The sequence below is a fragment of the Mobula birostris genome, chromosome 13 (assembly GCF_030028105.1).
Source record: "Mobula birostris isolate sMobBir1 chromosome 13, sMobBir1.hap1, whole genome shotgun sequence".
Classification (NCBI taxonomy): domain Eukaryota; kingdom Metazoa; phylum Chordata; class Chondrichthyes; order Myliobatiformes; family Myliobatidae; genus Mobula; species Mobula birostris.
Genome location: NC_092382.1, coordinates 71,226,459 through 71,243,216, shown reverse-complemented (window position 1 = coordinate 71,243,216; position 16,758 = coordinate 71,226,459). Strand labels below are relative to the sequence as shown.

The 16,758-nt window shown below is 45.5% G+C and overlaps 1 protein-coding gene across 1 annotated transcript; it reads right to left on the bottom strand.

The window, feature by feature from the left end:
• Window positions 1–3,036: 3,036 nt before the first annotated feature.
• LOC140206964 (uncharacterized) lies at window positions 3,037–15,346 on the bottom strand. The gene is made up of 3 exons (XM_072275261.1): window positions 15,283–15,346; window positions 14,096–14,252; window positions 3,037–5,380 (listed from the first exon to the last, which is right to left on the bottom strand). Exon 3 carries the CDS (start codon window positions 4,972–4,974, stop codon window positions 3,331–3,333), a length of 1,644 nt encoding a protein of 547 aa, XP_072131362.1. The 5' UTR covers window positions 4,975–5,380; window positions 14,096–14,252; window positions 15,283–15,346; the 3' UTR covers window positions 3,037–3,330.
• Window positions 15,347–16,758: the final 1,412 nt, after the last annotated feature.

The window sequence follows — 16,758 nt, the reverse complement described above, 5'->3', positions numbered from 1 at the left end:
CCCATTAACCCGCACCTGGACCACCTCTCACCCATGTACCTGTCCAAGTTTTTCTTAAATGTTAAAAGTGAGCCCGCATTTATCACTTCATCTGGCAGCTCATTCCAAACTCCCATCACTCTCTGTGTGAAGAACTTCCCCCTCCCGTATTCCCTTTAAACTTTTCCCCCTTCATCCTTAACCCACGTCCTCTGTTTTTTTTTTCTCCCCTAGCCTCAGTGGAAAAAGCCTGCTTGTATTCACTGTATCTATACCCATCATAATTTTATATACCTCTATTAAATCTCCACTCTTTCTTCTATGCTCCAGGGAATAATGTCCTAACCTATTCAACCTTTCTCTGTAACTGAGTTTCTCAAGTCCCGGCAACATCCTTGTAAACCTTCTCTGCACTCTTTCAACCTTATTAATAGCCTTGATATTAATAATTTGGTGACCAAAACTGAACACAATACTCCAGATTCGGCCTCACCAATGCGTTATGCAACCCCACCATAACATTCCAACTCTTATACTCAATACTTTGATTTATAAAGGCCGATGTACCAAAAGCTGCTTTTCGACCCTATCTACCTGTGACGTCAGTTTTAGGGAATTTTGTATCTGTATTCCCAGATCCCTCTGTTCTACTGCACTCCTCAGTACCCTACCATTAACCCTGTATGTTCTACCTTGGTTTGTCCTTCCAACGTGCAATACCTCACACTGGTCTGTATTAAACTCCATCTGCCATTTTTCAGCCCATTTTCCCAGCTGGTCCAAATCCCTCTGAAAGCTTTGAAAACCTTCCTCACTGTCCACTACACCTCCAATCTTTGTATCATCAGCAAATTTGATCCAATTTCCTTTTACCACATTTTCATCCAGATCATTGATATAGATGACAAATGACAATGGAGCCAGCACTGATCCCTGTGGCACACCACTCGTCACAAGCCTCCACTCGGAGAAGCAATTCTCTACTACCACTCTCTGGCTTCTTCCATTGACCCAATGTCTAATCCAATTTACTACCTCTCCATGTATAGCTAGGAACTGGATCTTCCTAACTAACCTCCCATGCGGGACCTCGTCAAAGGCCTTACTGAAGTCCATGCAGACAACATCCACTGCCTTCCCTCCATCCACTTTCCTGGTAACCTCCTCAAAAAACTCTAATAGATTGGTCAAACATGACCTATCATGCACAAAGCCATGTTGACTCCCCCTAATAAGTCCCTAACTATCCAAATACTTGTAGATCCAGTCTCTTAGTACTACTTCAAATAATTTACCTACTACCGACATCAAACTTACCAGCCAATAATTTCCCAGATTACTTTTAGATCCTTTTTAAACAACAGAACAACGTGAGCTATCCTCCAATCCTCTGGCACCTCACCCATAGATACCGAAATTTTAAATATATCTGCCAGATCCCCTGTAATTTCAACACTAGTCTCCTTCAAGTTCCGAGGGAATACCCTGCCAGGTCCTGGGGATTTATTGACTCCAATTTGCCTCAAGATAGCAAGCAGCTCCACCTCTTCAATCTGTATAGTTTCCATGACCTCATTACTTGTTTGCCTTATTTCCATAGACTCCATGCCAGTTTCCTTCTTAAATACAGACACAAAAAAACCATTTAAGATCTCCCCCATTTTTTTTGGTTCCATACATAGCCAACCACTCTGATCTTCAAGAGGACCAATTTTATCCCTTAAAATCCTTTTGCTCTTAATATACCTGTCAAAGCTCTTTGGATTATCCTTCACCTTGACTGCCAAAGCAACCTCATGTCTTCTTTTAGCCCTCCTGATTTCTTTCTTAAGTATTTTTTTTGCACTTTTAATACTTCTCAAGCATCTTATTCGCTCCCTGTTTCCTATACATGTCATACATCTCCATCTTCATCTTTATCAGAGTTCCAATATCCCTTGAGAACCAAGGTTCCTTATTCTTATGCACTTTACCTTTAATCTTGACAGGAACATACAAACTCTGCACTCTCAAAATTTCACCTTTGAAGGCCTCCCACTTACCAATACAGGAACAACCTGTCCCAATCCACACTTTTTAGATCCTTTCTCATTTCTTCAAATTTGGCCTTATTCCAGTTTAGAACCTCAACCCGAGGACCAGATCTATTTTTATCCATGATCAAGTTGAAACTAATGGTGTTATGATCACTGGAACCAAAGTGTTCCCCTATACACACTTCCGTCACCTGTCCTAACTCGTTTCCTAATAGGAGATCTAATATTGCATCCTCTCTAGTTGGTACCTCTATATATTGATTCAGGAAACTTTCCTGAACACATTTTACAAACTCTAACCATCTAGACCTTAAACAGCATGGGAGACCCAATCAATATGTAGAAAATTAAAATCCCCTACTATCACTACTTTATGTTTCCTGCAGTTGTCTGCTATCTCTCTGCAGATATGCTCCTCTAATTCTCGCTGACTATTGGGTGGTCTATAATATAACCCCATTAATGTGGTCATACCTTTCCTGTTTCTCAGCTCCATGGCCTCGGTAGACAAGCCCCCTAATCTGTTCTGCCTGAGTTCTGCTGTAACATTTTCCCTGACTAGCAATGCCAACCTGCCACCCTTCATTCCTCTGCCTCTATCACGTCTGAAACATTGGAACCCTGGAACATTAAGCTGCCAGTCCTGACCCTCCTGCAGCCAAGTTTCACTAATGGCTATAATGTCGTAATTCCATGCGTCAATCCATGCCCTCAGCTCGTCTGCCTTCCCCACAATACTCCTCGATTGAAATAGACACACCTCAGAAGATTATTACCACCACACACAACTCTTCTATTTGTGACTCTGCATGAACTTTGGTTCCCATTGCCTTACAAATCTAGTTTAAACCCTCCCCAACAGCACTAAAAACCTCCCCGCAAGGACACCGGTCCCCTTGTAGTTCAGGTGTAACCCGTCTCTCTTGTACAGGTCCCACCTGCCCCAGAAGAGATCCCAATGATCCTGAAATCTGAAACCCTGCCCCCTACACCAGTTCCTCAGCCTCAGTCAAAGTAAGAGTTAAAAATTTCAATCATTTAATCACATATTATGTACCGTTTGTTATTTCGGGGTACTGATTTGTAACAGTGGACACATCATGCAGCATCCACCCAAGCGAAATTTCTTAAGTTTGGCTGTGCTGGGGGGCTATCAGCCCCTATATTAAGCTGCTAGCCAAAGCAAGATTTACATAAGGATAGATGACTGAGTGAATCCCTTCCCACATTCACAGCAGGTGAACATCCTCTCCCCAGTGTGAACTCAGTGATGCACATTTGGTTGATTTGGCTGAGAGAATCTCTTCCCAATGTCTCAGCAGGTGATTGGCCTCTCTCCAGTGTGAACTGACTGGTGTCTCTGTAGTTGAGATGACCAAGTGAATCCCTTCCCACAGACTGAGCAGGTGAACGACCTCTCCCCAGTGTGAATTCGCTGATGTACCTTCAGATTAGATGACACAGTGAATCCCTTCCCACAGTCCAAGCAGGTGAACGGCCGCTCCCTGGTGTGAACTCGCTGGTGTGTCATTAGGGTGGATAGCCAAGTGAACCCCTTCCCACACACTGAGCAGGTGAACGGCCTCTCCCCAGTGTGAACCCGCTGATGTTCCTTCAGTTTAGATGACCGAGTAAATCCCTTCCCACAGTCTGAGCAGGTGAACGGGCTCTCCCCAGTGTGAACTGACTTGTGTACCAGCAGGTCAGATGACCGAGTGAATCCCTTCCCACAGTCTGAGCAGGTGAACGGTCTCTCTCCAGTGTGAACTGACTTGTGTACCAGTAGGTCAGATGACTGAGTGAATCCCTGTCCACAGTCTGAGCAGGTGAACGGCCTCTCACCGGAGTGAACTCGCTGATGTACCTTCAGTTGAGATGATGAAGTGAATCCCTTCCGACAGACTGAGCAGGTGAATGGCCTCTCCCCAGTGTGAACACGTTGATGTACCTTAAGATCAGATGATGAAGTGAACCCTTTCCCACAGTCTGAGCAGGTGAACGGTCTCTCCCCAGTGTGAACTCGCTGATGTACCTTCAGTTGGGATGAGCAAGTGAACCCCTTCCCACAGTCTGAGCAGGTGAATGGCCTCTCTCCAGTGTGAACTCTCTGATGTACCTTCAGTTGAGATGACGCAGTGAATCCCTTCCCACAGTCTGGGCAGGTGAACGGCCGCTCCCCAGTGTGAACTGACTGGTGTCTCAAGAGGTGGGATGACCGAGTGAATCCCTTCCCGCAGTCTGAGCAGGTAAAGGGTCTCTCCCCAGTGTGAACTCTCTGATGTACCTTCAGTTTAGATGACTGAGTGAACCCCCTCCCACACACTGAGCAGGTGAATGGCTTCTCCCCAGTGTGAATTGACTTGTGTACCAGTAGGTGGAATGACTCAATGAATCCCTTCCCACAGTCTGAGCAGGTGAACGGCCTCTCTCCACTGTGAACTTGCTGATGTACCTTCAGTGTAGATAAGCAAGTGAATCCTCTCCCACAGTCTGAGCAGGTGAACGGCCTCTCTCCAGTGTGAACTCGCTGATGTACCTTCAGTTGAGATGACCAAGTGAATCCCTTCCCACAGTCCGAGCAGGTGAACGGCCGCTCCCTAGTGTGAACTCGGTGATGTACCTTCAGTTGAGATGAACAAGTGAATCCCCTCCCACAGTCCGAGCAGGTGAATGGCCGCTCCAAGGTGTGAACTTGCTGGTGTGCCATTAGGGTCGATGACTGAGTGAATCCTGTCCCGCATTCTGAGCAGATGAATGGCCTCTCACCAGTGTGAATTTGCTGATGTACCTTTAGTTTAGATGAGCAAGTGAATCCCTTCCCACAGTCTGAGCAGTTGAATGGCTTCTCCCCAGTGTGAACTGACTTGTGTACCAGTAGTTCGGATGACTGAGTGAATCCCTTCCCACAGTCTGAGCAGGTGAACGGCCGCTCCCCGGTGTGAATTCGCTGGTGAGCCATTAAGTCAGATGATCATGTGAATCCTTTCCCAGAAGTTCAGCTGATGACCAGCCTCTGCCCAGTGTGAACTGACTGGTGTGTCCACAGGTGGGAAAACCAACTGAATCCCTTCTCACCCACAGAACTGGTGAATGGCCTTGCCCAGTGTGAACTTGCTGATGTACCTTCAGTTGAAATGACCGACTGAATCCATTCCCACTGTCTGAGCAGGGGAATGGCCTCTCCCCGTGTAAAATGACGGGCGTGTCAGTCGGTCAGATGATCGAGTGAATCCCTTCCCACAGTCTGAGCAGGAAGGATGTTCGAGTGAATCCCTTGCTCCACTTCTTAATTATTTGGACAGAGACAGCAAAACTGGTGTGTTGTGTTCGAGATTCCCGTAGACAAATTCCTTGTCATTTTTAACCTGTAAAAAGATTTACAAAATCCATCAATGGATGTACGACAACGTTTCAGATGAGATCACTTTAGTTGCCGAGGTGTGATCTGACATCACACTGTTACAGTGAAGTTCAACCCAAGTTGGAGAGAGAAATTATTTTCTAACTGGGCACAGTGCTGGTATCTGGAATGACCATCAAATTCTATTTTCTATGTTTCTATGTTTGATCCTTCGGTTAAATTTGAAGAGACTTGGAAGCCATTTATTCAACATTTTCATATGATGTAGTTTGACCTTTTCTGAATCCTTTTTATTAACTTAGAATATGTGAATAGAGGAGCGTAGTTGACGACATTAATGAATGTATTCGATCTAATATATTGGTTCAACCTTGTTTTGTTCTGTTTGCTTTTTTTAGGGTTTAGCAATTAGTTCTATTTCTTTTTTTTTTGTTTTTTGGGTTTTTTTGCAATATCATTTTCTTCTCATTTCTATTTTCTTCATGATTAACTATATCGAGAGTTTGGAAGTCTATTACACTTGGACTATTTGTAGTATTTTTTGTATATGTTTAATAACAATAAGGTAATTCCAATCTTTGTATCACTATTGTTATTATGTTTATGAACTTGAAAATTAATAAAAAGATTAAAAAAGAATAAAGATCACTAATTTCTGTCACCAGCCTTGGGTCATTTCCTAACAGCTTATTGCACACTTCAATGTCAGGAATTCTACGTACTGATCAAGAGCACATTTGACAAACTCTTCCCCCTTTTACAGTATGGGAGTCCCAGTCAATATATGGAAAGTTAAAATCACTTACTGAATCAACTTTTGTTTCTTGGCATGGTCTGCGATCTCTCTACAACTTTGTTCCTCTAAATCCCTCAGACTGTTGAGTGCAACCAAGTCCCAATAATGGCTACAACATCATAATTCCCTGCCTGAGCTCATCTGGCTTTCCTACGATGCTTCCTGCATTGTGATATACACAGCTCAGCACATTCATCGCACCACACTCAATCATTTGATTGCTGACTCTATGTGAGGTCTGAACAACATCTGACTGGTGTCAAGAAAACAAACTCTCTCTCATTGTCACAAAAACAAAGGAGCTGATTGTGGATGACAGGAGGAATGGAGACAGGCTAACCCCTATTGACATCAATCGATCTGGGGTTGAGAGGGTGAACAGGTTTAAATTCCTCGGTATAAATATCACCAAGGATCTCACATGGTCTGTACATACCGGCTGTGTTTTGAAAAGAGCACAACAGCACCACTTTCACATCAGATGGTTGAAGAAGTTTGGGATGGGACCCCAAATCCTAAGAACTTTCTACAGGGACACAATTGAGAGCATCCTGACCGGCTGCATCACTGCCTGGTATGGGAACTGTACTTCCCTGAATCGCCGGAACCTGCAGAGAGTGGTGCAGACATCCCAGCACATTTGTAGATGTGAACTTCCCACTATTCAGGACATTTACAGAAATAGGTGTGTAAAAAGGGCCGAAAGGATATTGAGAGACCCAATTCACCACAACCAAAAACTGTTCCTGCTGCTATCATCCAGGAAACGGTACCACAGCAAAGGACAAACAGGATCCAGGATATCATCTTCCACCCGGCCATCAGACTGATTAAGTCATGCTGATACAATTGCATTTTTATGTTACATGGACTGTCCTATGTACAAACTATATATTATAAATTACTATATTTAGACGGAGACGTAACATAAAGATTTCTACTCCTCATGTATATGAGGGATGTATGTGATAAAGTCAATTCAATTCAATTCAATTCAATTCACCCTACTATCTGTTCTCTCATTCTGGCTCCCATTCTTCCTACAACTTACTTTAACCACATCACCCCCTCCCCCCACACGAGCACAAGCAAGCCTTACCACTGGGATATTAGTCCCCTCTTGTTCTGTTCCCCTAACTAACGAATCCCCTATCACCACCTTGACTTTCCTCTGGCAGGTAATCCCCCCCAACAGCTTCTAAAGTGGTCCAACTGTTGTTGTGCAGGTTAGCAACAAGAGTACTCTGCAATGGCTATTTAAACTCATTCTCCTTCCTGACTCTCACCCAGTATCATGTGTCCTGCACCTTGGGTGTAACTCACCTCTCTTCATGTCATATTTATCAACCCCTCCAACTCCTGGATGATCAGGAATTCATCCATTTCAAGTTCCAACTCCTTAACGTGCAGGGTTACAAGCTGCAGCTGGATGCATATCTTGTAGGTGAGGGCATCAGGGATACTGGAGGTCTCTCCACCTTCCCACCAATGTCCTCTCTAATTTGTAATGACCAGTGTGCACATAAATCTTGTACTGTGCATTTTTATACCCAGTGACAACATGTGTACAGTGAATTTTATATAGAGACCCTGACGAAGGGTCTTGGCCTGAAACGTCGACTGTACCTCTTCCTAGAGATGCTGCCTGGCCTGCTGTGTTCACCAGCAACTTTGATGTGTGTTGGGTAAATTTATCTGATTGTTAATTGAGCAGGAGGCTTTGTGCTGGGTAAATTACTAAGAGAACATGGATCCACTGCAGTCGATTGACACGAGTGGGCCAGGAGCAGCCCTACACAGTATGTGTGAGAGTTTTCCAGACAAGGAAAAGGATTTGTGAATGTTGAGTGCAGTGGTGAATAAGAAATTGGGGACAAAATGTGGCCACTGGGGGGGAGGGGGGAACCTGGGATACTACCTCATGAGAACAAGCAGTAAATTCGATATGGAAAAAGAACGGTGGAAAGAAGTGGAAATTGTTAAAAAGGGAATGGAAAGAAAAGGCAGATGTAAAGTGGAGCAGTATATTATTAGCATGTTGGGGGAATGATGCATGTGACAAAGGGATAGAGGTATGTAGGAACGCCAAAGGTTGGAGGACGCTAAAAGCAGAGCGTGAATAGGTGAAAGGGGCCGAAAATGAGAGCAGGAAAAACAATGTAAGCAAACCAATGCCGCACTAGGTAGGAGAGAAGGGTAGAAACATCAGTCTAAAGTTCGAACTGATAGGGAAACAAGGGATCCTGAAACCGTCTCTGGCATACCGACCCTATTTGAGGACAGTGACTGTGATGAACTGCCCACCTGAATGCTGCCCAAACCACGAGCAGGAGGGGGGAGAGCCCTCAGTGATTCCTCTGTCTGCACCCTGGAAGCCCCAAGAAATGATAATGATCATGAATCAGGCCCCAGATAGAAAAGAAAATCCAGCACAGTTTGTTCAGTATGTCCGCAGTACTACAGAAATGTACAATGCGACCCCACAAGATTTATTCTGTCTCTGCTGCATGATTCTCTCAGCTGACGAGGGGTGGAAATGGAAGGCAGAATTGAGATACCAAACCTATCAGGATTTACAGGCGGGAAACCCTAATGAGAATGAACAGACAGAATGGATCATTCAAGCCTTGGAGAGGGCTCTCCAACAACCTTCAAACATCACTAAAATACTTGAATGCAAACCTAAGCCTGGGGAATCGGGACAAGACTATTGAGCGCGATTTGTGGCCTGCTACGGCACTTTCACAGGAGACCAAGCCTTTAATGATGGGAATCCGTTCCCCCAGTTTAATGCCTTACTGCTCCAATGCTTACCAACTAAGTTAGCCAACACGATTAAAACAAATAACATGGATTAGACTGATAATGACCGAAATCGAATGCGACGAGCTTTGACATATTATTGGGGCCTGGCTTTCAAATCCCGATCAACCCCGAAGGGAACTAATATTAAAAGTGAATATGTTAGCGGAAGAAGGACGCGAGCAAGCTATATCTGGGGATCAGAAATGGGAACAAAAACCTACCAAGGGACAGGTGGGGACAACAACGTGTTCAGAAATTGACAAGCAAGGAAGCTTCCTAACATGAGTACCACCCCTCGGGAAGAGCCCAATGTAATATTGCAAGTTGCTGGAATTCCAATTCCGTTTATAATTGATATGGGGGCAACCATAACCACTCTCAATCAGGAAATAGTATCAGAAAAGAGATTCCAGCTATCAGATTCTACAATCACTCTGTCTGGGTCTGAAGGCACGGAACGTACGTATTCACATACTCAGCCACTGAAGGTGGAATTCCAGGGAGACCCAGTGTGTGGTTTCATTTACAGTCACCACCAGTCAGGGGTGTAATCTAGCAGGGAGAGACTTGCTCTGTCCGTTGGAAGTTGAGATTCTATGCATGGACAAGGGTATCACCCTGGTACTAGCGAACAATCGACTGCTTCCCCAGTTTCCGCCCCCCCAGTGGTGGGAACTTAATCTGAACTCCACTGCGTTTGAACCCCTTCTGCCAGCGGCCAACTCTCATGTGACTCTGTGCTATGACCCTACGGGGTGCTCAACTGAGGAAAGCCAATATTATGCACCCCTCGAGGGACAGACGCTCCCAGTCACGGTGATTGGAGAGGTTAAAGGAAGGGAGGGCAGTGCATTACTTGCCGAAGTTCCGGATTTCCTTTTGGCCACAGACAGGTCTGGTGGTTCCCCATACCACCATTAGGGTTTGCCCTGGGTTCAAGCCAAAGAACTTAGGGTTCCTTGCCAACACCTTGACGAAACAAGCCTCCAGCACCGAGCGAGACTGGCAAGACTTGGCCACGGGCCAACTCCGATACTGGAAGGAGTCGGAGGTGAAGATGGGACATCTGAAGACACTCTTTTAATATTGACTGAACTCAAGACTCATCTCTGGGCAATTTCAGGCCATTAAGTTGACAGCACCAACTGCTCCCCTGTTCGGATCACCGTGAAGGAAGGACAGACTTTCCCATCCATTCCGCAATACCCCCTCAAGCCCGAGGCAACGTTTTATGAGGATGGAAGTTGTTTTGTGGATCCAACAGGAAAATGATATTCTGGCTATGCGATAGTGACAGACATAGTTGAGCAGGCCTCTTTTGAAGCAGCTGTCTCCGCCCAGAAGGCTCAGTTGTTTGCTCGGACTCGTGCCTGTATCCTAGCAACAGACTAAAGTGTGAACGTTAACACAGACTCCCGTTATGCATTTGAAGTTGCACATGACTACAGGGCTCTCTGGAAAAATGGGAATTCCTGACTTCCTCTGGCCACCCCATTAGTAATGCCGCTCTACAGCTACCTCAAGTTTTGGCTATTATTAAATGTGCGGCCTACACCCGCATGTCCGACCTGGTCACTAAAGGCAATGCTTTAGCAGATAAGACAGCAAAAATTGCAGCAGAATCCTCGGTAGTTGTAGTTTCCTTGGATTCCCGTCAAGCAACCCTCCGTGACTTAAGCAGGATGGGTTTGCCAGACATGCGGGAGGTACGTACTTTTCACGGGGACGCCTCTGAGGAGGAGCGCAAACTGTGGTCCCAGGTGGGGTGCCAGAAAGACCCCGATCTAGGTTTTTGGATCAACCCAGTGGGACAGGTTTGTGTTCCTGCACAGTTTTTACCAATATCGGTCGATTATATACATAATTGAACACACCTAGAAAAGGAGGGAATGGTTGGTAACCTGTACCCTGCACACCGGGTATGACTCCCTTGACAGGTGGACCTATTTTATGTCTACAAGTTGATTATATTGAATTGCCTAGAGTACATTGCTATCGATACTGCTTAGTTATTATAGATGTGTTTAGTAGATGGATTGAAGCTATTCCAACTACTAATAATACTGTTATGACTATTGTGAAGATATTATTACAGGAAATATCTCCCAGGTACGGCCTGCCAGAGATGCTGAGCTCTGACAATGGCCTACACTTTGTGGCAAAAGTAAACAAAGGAGTATGTAACGAACTAGCTAACAAGCAACAATTCTACTGTGTACAACACCCACGGGCCGCTGGCATAGTGGAAACAGCCAATGGCACTCTGAGGAGTAAATTGGCCAAACTAACAGCAGAGACTGGACTCACTTGGTGAAGGTCCTACCATTAGTCTTATTCCACATGAGGGTTACCCCACAGGGGGGAACAGGGTTGTCAACAGCTGAAATCATTTATGGACAGCCCATGAGGACACCCTGGGGACCAAGACCTTGTGTACCATTGCTCCCAGAAAGTCTACCAGCAAAATTGGATACGCATACCCTCGGGGAAAAGATGGGGAATTATATATGCCAACTAACCAAAATTTTCTAAGCATTACATTCACAGGTACGACAGGCTTACAAGGAAGAGAACTACCCCGCAGAGAGGAGTGACTATCCCACCATAGAACCTGGGAATTTTGTTCTGATTAAGAACTGGGATTGAGGGAAACTCTGACCTCGGTGGAGAGGACCATATCAGGTGTTATTGACCACTACCACGGCTCAAACTGAAGGCGCAATCTCGGTGGATACATCGAACAGACTACAAACGTGTTACTGCAGGAACTGAGTAGTAGGACTCTCTCAGACTAAAGGAAAATGCGTTGGTTGATAGTGGTGTGATTAACCTCTCGGTTTCTTGCCATGGACTGTCATTTTAGGAGAGAGTGCCTGAGTGACGTCAGCCGTCGGCTTTCTCGGCTCCTGTTTGAGAGAGAGAGAGCAAACTATTTGACTATACAGCGTGTTTACATTGCATATGTGGATTTTGTTGGAGCATCCTGTGGCTACCACTTTTGTTAACCCTTAGCTGGTTTCGGGTGTGTTATGTGGGAACCACTTGTGAGAAGGGATATTCTGTGGAAATCACTGTCGGTAATACCTTGTGTTTTGGATCTGGATTAGGAAAACCTTGTCACAAGACAAGATCACAAAACAAAGGAGCAGAGGTAGGCCATTCAGCCCATCGAGTCTGCTCCGCCATGTGGTATCCACCCGTGTGTTCACCCTTGCCTGGTTGGTAGTTCCCTTTGGAGATGGTACCCCTGTGATAAGCTACGTTTGGTGATAATTCAAATGTGGATTTGGAACGACAATGGATAAGATCTACGGCAACTGTTAGCCTGTTTTACCACCGTGGAATTCGACGTAATTGCCTTCTCTCGACATTCACCTTGGATTACAAATATCTCTCATCATTTATTCTGTGGATGAACTGAACTTTCATACTTTACCATCTAAAAGCTTTAAGCTTGGTATTCCCTGAGCTCAATGGTTTGGGAGTTACATTTACACATATCTATACTTATAACACTGTTAACTTTAGATTATCTTGCTTAAGTTGTTATATTATAAGTAGATACTAATAAAGATAGTGGTTTGAACATCAAAACCAGACTCCAGATGTCATTTATTGCTGCTGCTTCATTTGAACCGTTACGGGTATGTAACAGTGGTGTTCGTGTTTATGACTTTGAGAGGGCTCACCCCAGCATCTGGGGGCACCCATGTTAACACCTTTCTGTCTCTCTGTCACACCTATGCCAAACAGGTAGAACTAGGGGCCTGCTGGGTTTGTGCCAAAATTCCCCAGCATGGTAAAACTATGATTCCAATGTCAGTAATCCTGCTCAACCAGACTGAGGAACTCTCAGTGGTCCAGTCAGAGATGACTGTGGCTGTCAGTGTTTTGAGGGATGGTACCTCAGGCCCCCACCAAATGGAAATTCCAATACTGGGAATCATGCATCCTGGCCATACTTGTATGTGCCCAGCAGCGGAGAAGCTGAGACTGAGCGATTTTGGATGATCGCTTTTCTCTCCTATGGAGTAGCCAGGAATTCATGAGAGATAATCAGTTTGGCTACAGCACTTGAGGAGCTGGCCACAATACTGCAGGGGCCCTGACAGAAACACAGGCCCAAGTAACAGAAATATCCACTGAAATGTTTGCAATCTGGCAAACAGTCCTACAGAATCGTATGGCTTCATATTTTATCCTAGCTGAGAAAGGGGGAACCTGTGCTATTATTTACACAGAATGCTGCACCTGTATCCCTGATGAGTCTACTAACATTACATCCCTCTCCGAGCACACTGCCAAGGAGATTGACAGCATCAAGAAAGTAGGGCAGGATTTACACGGGTTCACCAAAGGGTCGAAATTGTGGTCTTCGAAGGCCTGTTCGGTAATATGTGGGGCATGATATTGCATTATGCCCTAATAGTTGTACATATCATTGTAATAATTACTGTTGTAGGCTGTTTTTACCCACTGATATCAATGCTGTACTCTACTAAACAATAGCAGTCTGTTTTTCTGAAAGAAACTGCAGATGATCAACAGATGTGCTAAGCCATGCTGAGCCATATTTCTTCTTGAGGGTAGCTAGCTAGGGTTTCAGGATGCTTATCTCCTTGTGCACTCATGCATAGAGATAGGACAGCTTCAGTCTGTTCTGTGGGTGTAAGCCATTATGACTATTTTGTAATTAGGCGCTGTAATAGTAAATAACTTTGGGCTCCAGCCTGTCTTGTGTGGGGGGTATCTGGATGGATATACCTGTGGTGTAAGGGGAATTGTTAGTCAGCTAGTGGATTGGGCAGGACAGTCATAGACTGTTCCCGTTTGAGTGACTGACTGAGTAAGCTCCCGGTGCTTGGAGTAAAGAGTTTGTACTTATACGGTCTTTGAGTGACTTTATCCGGATTCCACTTCCACAGAATAGGAGTGGTTTTAAAGGGCTGGGTTGCTGGAAACACATTACCAGACCTGGAGTGATTACAACTGGGTCTGGCAGAGGCATACATAGCTGGTTCTTCTGGGCACATTCAGTCTCACTCCAACTATTTCCTACCTTCCTTTGTACAGATATGTAATGTCTAAAGGACCAATCTTTGAGTAAATGCAACTCACCAAACTTTCTCCTGACTGAATCACTAGTTTCTCAGAGTCAGAAGGATTCTCTCCAGTTGATGTTCTCAATCCTCAGGCTGGTTCACTTGTTGTTGTTCCCTCGTCTTCAGTTGTGGTTTGATTCCAGTTGTGGGTTTTTCTTCCAATTAATGTCTCACTTTAACATGAAAGATAAAGAAGCACATTAACAATAAAAAGGAGAACCAAACATTTCTGCTTAATGTTACTAAGAACAAAACTCACTGTAATTTAAACATTGAAGGCAAATACAATGATCTCAGTGAACAATCTTTTATTGTCCCTCACACGTCACAAAACGATATGGGATAAGAAGGAGCCATCAGTCAGTCATGGTAAGACATAAGACACAGGAACAGAATTAGGTGATTCGATCCATCTGGTCTACCCCACCACTCAACCATGGCTGAGTTTTATTCCAACACCATATTCCTGCCTTCCTCCTGTAACCCTGAAGCTACTTAGCAATCATGAACATATTAATCTCTGTCATAAATATACCCAAATGGCAGCTTCAACCAACCTCTGCGGCAACAAATTCCACAGATCAGGCATATTTTTGCCTTTTTTTTTCTCATCTCAGTTTTTAAAGGAACCATCTTTATTCTGAGACTGTGCTGTCAGATTAATATCTAATGGAAACATCCTCTCCATGTCCAGTGTATCCAGGCTTTTCAGCATTCGGTGAGTTTACTTAACCATACATCCCCTCACCACCCCCACCGTCCCTCTGAACTCCATTGAGCACAGGTCCGGAACCATCAAATGCTCCTCATACATAAAGCTGATCATTGCTGAAATGCCGAGGGGTGATTGGTAAGTTCGTGGCCTGAGGTGGAAGGAGTCAATTTTAGAAAACCTAGCATTTTTCAATTATCTGAAACAGAAATACCACAAAAGTTATTAACTCCAAACTTTCTGCCTAATCACTCAAAGAGTTGAACTACACGTGCATGTAACGAGAGCTGTATAACTTTAGGCCTTCTAACTTAGGCCACGAACTTATCAATCGCCCCTCTTACAGCTCCGGCACCGAAAACATTGGCACTGCACCCCTGCTCCAGCCGTCCGGCAGAGCTCGGGCCCGGCCCTTTCCCAACAATACGACGGTGCCCGATTTACAGGACTACGGGAGGGAAATGGAAATAAATCAAAAAGCGGACATTTACTTGGAAGTTTGTTCCGCGCTGACGGAGAGATCGTGACTGACGGGACACGTATCACCGGGGGTAACGCCCTCTCGGCCGGTCCACCTCGGCAACTGGTTGTAACCAGTGATTGACATCGCTGTGCACCAATGGGAATAGCGCAGCTCCTGACTCCTCTCTTGACAGCGGTGAGGAAGAGGCTGGTCACGTGATTATTAGCGCAGCCGTTAAACCGATAAAGCTCGAGCTCACCAGCGCGTGGGTGACGTAAGACACCGCTCACGTGAGGGCAGATCCCGGTGTGGGGGGGCCCATGTGTGACGTCAGGCATGTCGTTGCGCCTGTGTGACGTCACCTGTGGGGGGGGCGCTTGTATTTAAAAGCACCTGAATGGACATTTCTTATGATTTCAGTGGGACAACAACATTAATCACGGGTTTCATCACTGAATCCAGTGTTGTGAGATGTAAAGTCCCCTGTTATGTGTCCGGCTGTGCCGTGTTGTTGGTGGAGTGGGCAGCGTGGTGTTTGTCTCGATTCGGGTCACAACACCAGAATTGCCAGCGGGGTCCACACACAGTGTATTAGTGAACAGAAAACCTCCCGTCCCTGCAGTCTCTGTCTCCTGGTAAACTCAACACCCTGACAATGTGGACCATAGACACCCCTTCCTCTCAGAGTCAGGGAATCATTCTGACAGTGATCAAAGAGAGGAATTATATTTATTGGTCATTAAAGTTCACCCAGATTCGTTTGGACGGATTTGATGTGGAGTTCGGGGGTCACAGTGAAAGGGCCGGACGGCCGAACTCTCCCCGTTGTCCAAACATCCTTCCAGGTGAGGCGACCCTTCACCTGTGAATCTTCCGGGGTCGCCCGTTGTGTCCGCTGCTCCCGATGCGGCTCCTCTACACCGGTGACACCGGCTCCTCCGCAGTTGTGCGGGGTCGGGTTGTTTTTTCGGGGGGATCGATGTTATTTTTCCCATTTGCGGGAGGGGTGGGTTTTGGGGGTTGATGATCGGGATGCCGTTCCTTTTTATGCGGGGGTTGGGTGGGAGTTTGATGTTTCTCTCTGAACGACTTTCATGTTCTTTGTTCCGTGGCTCACTGGAGAAGAAAAAAAAGTCTGAGTTGTTTATGGATATCTGCTTTGATAATTAATTAACCTTTGAACTACCTGCTCCGAGCGGGACTTCCCGGTGTCCAAACATTTTCATTCCGATTCCCATTCCCGTTGCGACGTGTCAACCCATCGCCTCCTCTTCTGCCAAGATGAGGCCACCCTCAGGGTCCAGGATCAGCACCTCATATTCCGTCTGGTTACTCTCCAAACTGATGGCATGAATATCGATTTCTCCTTCCGCCGAACAAATCTCCCCCTCACCTCTCCCTCCCACTCCCTCTCTTCCTCTCTGACTTTTCACGTCCTCTCACCTGCTGAACACTTCTCTCTGGATCCACTGCTCCATCTCTTTCTCCTATTCTCCACTCTCCT

Excerpts from the sequence above, each read along its gene's own strand:
- LOC140206964 (XM_072275261.1), bottom strand. The coding sequence starts at position 4,974 with ATGGCTCACCAGCGAATTCACACCGGGGAGCGGCCGTTCACCTGCTCA.